Raw genomic sequence first — 8,762 nt, 5'->3', positions numbered from 1 at the left:
CTATTTTGAAACTAAGTTGCACCAAATACTCAAACTGGTTTTAAACTGCAGAATTTGATTTCCACAAATTGTTCACCTAATTAATCAAATTAATCAACCTAAAAGTTAAACATAAAACAAAAATAGAAGTAATAATCAAAGAAAATTGAAATGATTAAACAACAAATCCAATAAGAAATTGATTGAATTGAATTATATTGTTGGTGTACATATCGATCAGTGCATTAGTCAAGTTTAAAACTCCACCACCAAATCAGTGCGATTTTTTGGTGTAGTATTTACAGGTCAGGCGCTTAGAATGAATGATTTACTTCATTCGTATTAACCTTTTAAACTTATAGGAGCTACCTGTCGTCAATCCTAATCTTCTAGCTCTTTCCCAAAACTCCACCAAATCAGTTGCAATGCTACCGATCAAATTCCATGTCAAGTTCCCAATTTTACCACTTCAATATTTATGAAACAAATGGGTCCCAAGTACTATACCAGCAAGTCAGCAACATCTAAGTACACTCTACAGTCTACACCAACAAAATAATGGCAACAACCAATTTTTCAAATGACAGATTAGTTAATTCCTCTGAATCTCTGGTTGTTTGTCACCAAATTTTTTATCAGGACTTGGTGCCATGTATCCCAGTTACGCTTATGAAGGAACAGATTGAAGTGTGGAGAGGACCGAACCATGAACCTGTGGGGAATGGAACTTTTCTTTCAACGCGGGAGTCCGTTGAGAATTCCATCAAAAATTTGGTTTGGGATTCTTGAGGACACGAGCTTGTGTACGGAGTTGCTACAAGTTCAAGGGAGATCTGGGAGCAGTTTAGTATTTGCTTAATGTCACAGAAACTCAAGTGGTGGATCGAGCTGGGCTAAAATACCCGACCCAGCCAACACAAGAGCAACCACCCGCGCCAGCAAACCTATCCGTGGATGCGAAAGACCACCCAGATTCCACCACCCCCGTCGCATCCATCAGCAACCACCACCCTACTGTCGCAGCCATCAACAACCCCCTCCCAGCCAACACACCGCCGCGAAACTTCCGCGCCACCGGAGAATCGACAACCTTCCCAATGCGGCCACCGGAAAACGACCACCCTCCGCGAAGCCAAGTCGACCACCATCAGCATCTGATTTAAGTGATCCTCCGGATCACTGCCGGCGACCAGAGATCGGCCTCCGCCGGCGAGGAGAGAGAAATAAAAAAATATGAGATCGGACGGATCTACCCAGAATTACTGGGTTTCGAGTAGGTTGAAGCTTGAAGAACAGGGGAGAGGAGAGAGAAATAGAAGAATATGAGATTTTTTTTTTTGAGTTTCTGCCAAAGGGAAGGTAAGTAAATGGGGGTCATAACACAATTAAGGGCAAAATAGTAAAACTCCAATAACGGTAGACTAACGCCGTTAACTGTTAGGTGCATCTCATGAACAGTACGGATAAATAGGGGTATATTATGTGAATCGAAACACGCGAGGGTATTTGGTGCGTTTTTGTAAAGCTCGGGGGTATTTCATGAAAAAACCGAAAAAAATATGGCAAGAAGGAGTAAATGTGACTAAAAAAGAAAAAGAATTGAGGGAGTACGAATTATGGTAAAAAGAAATCGCGAAAGATAAAATATAGAGTAAGAATATGGAATATTCCCTAAGGCTAATAAGTACTCCGTAATAAGGAATTCACTATTACCAAATATTTTTTTTAATAAAAAGAATTAATTTTAATTCCTATAAATAGGGACACATCTGTGTGAACATTTCCCAAAAAAAAAAAAAACCTTAATTAATTCGTTCTCTCGTTGATTTCAAATAAAAAACACATAGCTAGCTACTTCTCCTTCCATTCCATTTAAGCATTTTCCACTTGGATCCATCAATGGCATCCACTGGCCCCACTGAAACAACCCTAGAACAAGCAAAGATGATGAACCTCCCAAATGAGCAGCAATTATTAAGTGATGATAATAATGTTATGTATGGTCGAGTTCGGCTGGCAACCGAAGCCGACGTTCCTTTCGTTAACAAACTCATCCATAAGATGGCTGAGTACTACGATCTCGTTAGCGAATGTGAAGCTAATGAAACTTCTCTCCATACCGCCCTCTTCAATTCCTCTTCAAAAGAAAACCCATTTGGTTGTACTGTCAGTGTGTTCCTCCTTGAAGTTTCCCCTACTACTCTCCCTCCCATCAATCAAAATTACCTTAATAATAAGGAGATTAACCCTGATCCAATTTACAAGACCATCAACCTTAATCACCTCATCAATGACCCCGAGGAGTCCCTTTTTTGTACTGAAAAGGGGACAATTATAGCGGGCTTTGTCATCTTCTTCCCAAGCTACTCCACTTTTCTTACCAAACCTGGTATTCATATGGAGGACCTTTTCATAAGGAAGGGTTATCGAAGTATGGGTTTCGGAAAGATGCTTATGAAGTCTGTGGCTAATCTAACGGTTAAGTTAGGGTATGCAAGAATCGAGTGGACAGTCGTTACTTGGAATGTGGATTCTCATAAGTTTTATGAGAAAACAGGAGCTCGTATTTTGCAAGATTGGCGTATTTTTCGACTTGATGGCGACTCCTTACTATCTTATAGTCAGCTTATTGATCAAATTCCTAATGCTGTTGAGGAATTGCCCAACAAAATTAATTAATGCTATTTCATCCAGGCCGATGATCGTTCGATCGACTGTTTTCAATTTCTTTGCAGTTTGCATGCATGTCGTTGTGTTATAATAATATTATGAATAAGGTGCGATCTAACCTTTGAATTTAATTCAAGGAAATTATCGCGCGTCGTTGCTAGTTCCATTCGTGTGTTTTTAAATCCTTTTTATTCATGTTTTAAGCAAGCTAGGTATACTAGCATTTTATGCATGTACGTTATAATTTAATTACGTTGAAGAAGTTGCTTTTTGCATGCATGCAAACTTTTATTTTGTGTCACTGTAATGTGTTTTTGATGGTTTGAACTTGTTATCTATCCACACGATTCAAATTTAATAATTATGATTCTATTTTGTAAACACTACGGGTGCGTTCTGTTCACCTTAAAAAATTAAGTTATCAAGAGATCATTTATAATAACGACTTCTGGAGTTACCTAGAGAATACATATTACTCTGTCCTTAATTTATAACATATTCTTATAGCATGTAGTATGAAAAAGAGAGTAGAGAAACTAAAGGAACGACGTACAACCAATTACGGGTAACATAATTTTTAAATTGTAATGAGGATTTAAAGCTTTAACAACCTTGTCCCTTTCCACCAATTGATTTTAAATTTATTTTAATTAATTTGTACTACCTCCGTTTTAGAAAGTTCTTTACGCTTTGGAAAATATGTCCGAAGTATGAAAATTTTGACCGTAAATTCCTACTATTATATATATCAAAATGTTACATGTAAGATCTTGTTAGATTGGTCTCGTTATTCATTTTGAGAATATTAACTTTTTATAATTTTTTTCCATACAAAATTGGATATATTAACGGTCAAACATTGCACCGGAGTCCGTACAAATAGTAAGTGTAAAAATCTTTTTGAAACGGAGGAAATAAGAATTACAAGAGGTTTTTTTAATGTCTAAAAAAAAAATGTAGCCACTATAATTTTGTTCAATCTTGACAGGACCTTTAATATTAAGGAGTAATCTCGACTTTAAAATAAAAAAGTAAAATAACAATAAAAACAAATTGCTTTCAGTGTTTCCTACTTTTCTTCGGTGATAATATATCGGCAGAAGATTGTATTAAACCGATATAACAATATAATTCAGATGGAGTCCCTAAGGAGGAGCATAGTATGATAAAACATTACGTTATGTACACACACATAAATTTAAGTACAATAAAGGGGGAGTCTCGAAACAGGATAGTCTCATTAATCAAGATCCATCATATCTGCTCATCTTTTGCCGTACCTTCCATCAGTGCCGGACCCAGGGTTTCAAGTTAGGGGTGACACATCTTACTTCTTAGTGTCCATAGTATCGTAATTTTTGGTGTAGAAAATGGGTAGTTCGTATGAATTTTTTAAGTTCAAATGTGTTAATGGTTGATCGTAGACGTTATAAAGTTCAAAACGATTATGATATTTTTTTTAGGAAAATTTCAAAATTACCACCTTATAAAGTCCACTTTTTCAATTTTACTACCTTATAAAATTTTAATTTAAAATTACCGCCTTATAAAATCACAAACCTTTGAATTTACCACATGTTAACAGATTTTGTCAGTTTTTATGTTAACAGGTGGTAACTTTGAATGTTTTTGATTTTATAAGGTGATAATTCTAATTACAAAAGTGGAAATTCTGGAGAAAAAACATAATAAACCTTCAAGTTACCACCTGTTAACGGAAAATTTGAAAAAATCCGTTAACATGTAGTAAATTTGAAGGTTTGTGATTTTATAAGGTGGTAATTTGAAATTAAAATTTTATAAGGTGGTAAGTTTGAAAAAGTGGACTTTATAAATATGGTAATTTTGAAAAAATCATTTTTTTAATCAATACTCCCCCGTCACTTTTTAATCAGATATACGTCGTACTACTTAGTTCTTATGTAATCAGATTATATTTTGTCTTGTTTGGTTGGAGTCTTTGATGACCTGTTAAGTTACAACCATCATTTTACTAAATTTGTATTTGCTTAATCTGCTTGCTGATGAGGTGATGAAGGGGAGCCAATAAAACTCTTTGTGAACCTCCTTATTTTAAGAGAATTAGGATAGCCCAAAATAACCATTAAAATTAAAGATGCGTCAATAATTTACCAAAATTAGTAAATGACCAGAAATTACATTAATTTAGCTATAATAAGCCCACCTTTAATCTTCTAAATAAAGTAATATATTTCCCTTATATCTTGTTTATAAGCCTAACAACATCTTCACCAATTATCTTAAGCTCCATCGTTTTGGACCTTGAGAATCACATTTCAAACATTCAAAGATTCAAAAGTTTAATTTGTTGATAACAATTAATTAAGTCTTAACGAAATGGCGAAATGTCAAGCTGTTCTTCTTTTGGTCGCTGCTCTCTGCGTCCTCTCTTTGGCCGGCTTCGCTCAGGCCAAAAACAGCCACTACAAAGTCCAGGGCACGGTGTACTGTGACACTTGCCGTATCCAGTTTATCACCCGCATTAGCACAATGATGGAAGGTGCGTTATATTTGATCTTAACTTAATTGACTATTTAATTTTGTACATCTATCTGTTATCTATCTATTACTATATACTAAAAAAAGACACCAGGAATGACACGTGTCAGATCCTAGTGCGAATTTTTTCCGCCAAAAATTTAGTTTATAAATAATAGCAATAATAGATACGGCGTAATGGAAAATATATCACTCAATATTTTGGTCAAATTATCATATTAGCATTTTAAATATGTGAATAAATTTAAACGAGTATGTTAAAAATGTTATAACTATGCATTAGTTTGTTAGATATTCAGTTAAATATTTTATGAAAAAAATAATTAAAATCCGTGCGTGCACGAGATCTAATCTAGTGCATTAAAATATGATGCTTATATTGCAACAACAGGTGCGACAGTGAAGTTGGAATGCAGGAACATTACTACACAGGCTTCGACATTCAAAGCTGAAGCTGTAACTGACAAGCTAGGGATGTACAGCATCCCAGTAGATGGTGATTTCGAAGATGATATCTGTGAGATTCAGTTGTTGAAGAGCCCAGACAGCGAATGCAGTGAGATTTCTCATGATGTCTACGCAAAGCAATCTGCTAAGGTTAGCCTAACAGCTAACAATGGTGAAGCTACCGATACCCGAAGCGCTAACGCTCTCGGCTTTATGAGGAAAGAGCGCCTTCCACAGTGCCCTGAAGTTCTCAAGGAGTTGGATCTCTTTGATCTCCCAGCTAATTAAGTATTTATCCAAAATGTTACCTTTTTTTTCCAGTTTAAATGTATTAATTACCAGAATAAGCATATGACATTTTTTTTATTATTAAAAAAATGGGTGTAAGGAACAAAAATATTTTTATTTATATAGAGGTATAATTATACATCAAGTTTTAAAAATTTGAAACTAGCCTTGTAATGTTAAATTATTGAAATTTCTTTGCACCCTTTTTGAGTTTGGTGTTCTATGTTCTACATGTAATGTCATTTTGCTCATTTTGGTACTGTCTCTATATATTTCCTCCCCTTTTTTTTTATTTAATCCATACAAAATACCTATTATTTAAGAACCACCGTTTATGCCACTTGTCAACCCCTCCCTTTACGTATTCATCCATTTGCTTTTTAGAAAAATCCCTTTAGTGTTTGCTCCGATTTCTCACGCTTCTTCCAATTTATCTTGATGGAGAAACGACATAATGTGCTAACTAGTTTGTAATTAATCAATAATTAACTCTAGCTAAAAACAATTAAGCAAGCGAACCAAGTATGAAGGTAGAAACAAGGGAATTACCGTGGGGATCGAAGTGTTGGGAGAAAATACATCAATCCATTATGCAACACATGTTGATGATGATGAACAACAAAAATAGGAACCTTTTAACCAGTGGTTGTTCCAATAAGGATTCAGTGGGTTCAATTGATCCCGTACTGGATTTTGAAAAATCTTATAACAAGTAGAGTAGAAATATAAGCTATTAGCAATTGCACACACAATTAATTCAAATAAACAAGGATGAGGCAGTAGTCTAAATTGCACTATGTCTCCAACTGGACACGAGATCAATTCCTGCCTTACTCTTTTCCTTTTCATTATCTAAAAACGTCTACTATCAAAGGACCAACTCAACCAAAAGCTTAAGCTGATGGTTGAAGCCCAAGATTAGTTTTTATACTCTATCACGCCCCCTCACATGAAAGCCCTTTTGGCTTGAAGTGTGGATGCAACATAGGTCTCCTCATACCCAGCGCGAAATATTCCACTTTGAAAAGGAGGGGTGGATGAGATTCGAACCTGTGACCTTTGCGTCACGTTGGCTCTGATACCATGTCAAAGGACCAACTCAACCAAAAGCTTAAGCTGATGGTTGAAGCCCAAGATTAGTTTTTATACTCTATCATCTACTTTTCTTTTCTAATAAATTATAACTATAAATTTGCATTAACAACACATTCACACCCAATATTACGGCAGTAAGCAATTAGGAAAATGATATATTATTTTTTTCATTATTTATTAATATCGATTTAAATTAAGTATTCTATTTTTTTAAAAATAAAAATTCCGCACCCTTAATTGAAAATTCCTGAAACCCCACTGCATTCAACAACCATAAATGTTTCCCTTTAACATCTCTCTATCACCTAAACCCTAAGTGTTGTGGGTAAATCTACCCGGCCTACGTGGCCCTACCCGTAAGTGCCACGTGGTCTTACTCAAACATGTCAGCAAGCCACTTGCCTCCCTTCCACTACTTAGTGGGGCACATATTAGGCAATATGCCCACCAATTCTTTTGGCCCATGGCCCAAAAGAGGAATATCTTGATAGTGACACTTGTCCTCTTCTCATTAATTAGCCAATCAGAACTTGCCTATTTAGGGTTAATCCTAAATATGACAAGTAGTATATAAATACCCCATTTCCCTAGAAAAGGGGGGAACAAGTTTCAACACCCAAATACCTCATCATTGATGACATCAACTCTCTCTCTCTCTCTCTCTCTCTCTCTCTCTCTCTCTCCCTTAATTTAATACTACTTTATTCTTCCAAAACCCCCAATCTTACTTAAGCATCGGAGGGAATATTCCTACGGGAATATTCTTGTTTTGCAGGTGATTTGGCCGGACGTGACGTGGACTTATCTCTACCTGGACTGCATACCTCATCGTCAGCAACATAAGGAAAAACTGTCACATCACTAAGTGTTTAAGATTCATTGAGGATAAACTTTTTAGCATTTCATAGTTACAAACTTATCGGGCGTACTTGAACATCTTTAGTGTAAGGCAAACAACATAATCTAATGGTTAAACATAATTTACTGTCACTCAATCAAAACACAAATAGGAAGGAAAACTATTGTCCCACCCGAGCCGGCGGGCGCAACATTTTAATTTCTGGGAGCTCAACCCATTTGAATGCGATGTAACTATATACGTGGAAGAGCTTCGAGATTTCCATCAAACAACCTGCGGGTTTGGCATTCGTCTTGCGCGCGCAATAGCTCATCCCCGTGGATTCATGCTAAATAGTCAAGTCCATGGTCTACCTTATGCCTTTTGATTTATTTGTGCATTGAACCCCATCTCCACATGGACAACACCTTTTCAAAACACAACACATATACCACATTCAACATCAATTCACCATTCAATTTGAAAGAAATGTGTTCTTCACCCAAAGTGCATTGGTCTAATACTACTTATCGCCTATATCATGGGCCAAGTAGCACGAATAATCGTATCGTACGACATTGGATCTTCAAGTATTATACGACATGCGGACAACGAGGAGCATCATTTCCATCCCACGAGCCAAGCACGCAAGCGCGCATGGCTTATGGGGCAGCATCGCGCTATGCCGCACAACAAAGCGCTAGGCGTACGCAAGCAGCAGACACATGGCCTTGTTGCGGAGCGCGTGCGGGCCAAGCAAAGAAATAACAACATAAGAACTGTTGTGAAGGGGCCAAAACAAAGGTTTTTCCAAATACATGGTTCAACAAATTTTTATTGCGGATGTGGCAATCATATTATGTAAAAGAGGAATAATCAGGTGGCCATAGCCGTTTTACTAGATCTTGGAATCGTCATTTAGTTT

The 8,762-nt window shown here is 36.4% G+C and overlaps 2 protein-coding genes across 2 annotated transcripts; both read left to right on the top strand.

Moving 5' to 3' along the window:
* Positions 1-1,754: 1,754 nt before the first annotated feature.
* LOC110776491 (GCN5-related N-acetyltransferase 8) lies at positions 1,755-2,950 on the top strand. Its single transcript, XM_021981046.2, has one exon. It carries the CDS (start codon positions 1,879-1,881, stop codon positions 2,656-2,658), a length of 780 nt encoding a protein of 259 aa, XP_021836738.1. The 5' UTR covers positions 1,755-1,878; the 3' UTR covers positions 2,659-2,950.
* Positions 2,951-4,898: 1,948 nt separating this feature from the next.
* LOC110776493 (pollen allergen Che a 1) lies at positions 4,899-6,134 on the top strand. The gene is made up of 2 exons (XM_021981047.2): positions 4,899-5,170; positions 5,561-6,134. Exons 1-2 carry the CDS (start codon positions 5,008-5,010, stop codon positions 5,902-5,904), a joined length of 507 nt encoding a protein of 168 aa, XP_021836739.1. The 5' UTR covers positions 4,899-5,007; the 3' UTR covers positions 5,905-6,134.
* The last annotated feature ends 2,628 nt before the right edge of the window (positions 6,135-8,762 follow it).

This window comes from Spinacia oleracea, chromosome 5 (assembly GCF_020520425.1).
Source record: "Spinacia oleracea cultivar Varoflay chromosome 5, BTI_SOV_V1, whole genome shotgun sequence".
Classification (NCBI taxonomy): Eukaryota; Viridiplantae; Streptophyta; class Magnoliopsida; order Caryophyllales; family Amaranthaceae; genus Spinacia; species Spinacia oleracea.
This window is presented reverse-complemented; position numbering and strand designations above follow the sequence as displayed.

Coding starts and splice junctions, on each gene's coding strand:
- LOC110776491 (XM_021981046.2), top strand. CDS start 1,879: ATGGCATCCACTGGCCCCACTGAAACAACCCTAGAACAAGCAAAGATG.
- LOC110776493 (XM_021981047.2), top strand. CDS start 5,008: ATGGCGAAATGTCAAGCTGTTCTTCTTTTGGTCGCTGCTCTCTGCGTC. Junction 5,171..5,560: donor CATTAGCACAATGATGGAAG/GTGCGTTATATT, acceptor TTGCAACAACAG/GTGCGACAGTGAAGTTGGAA.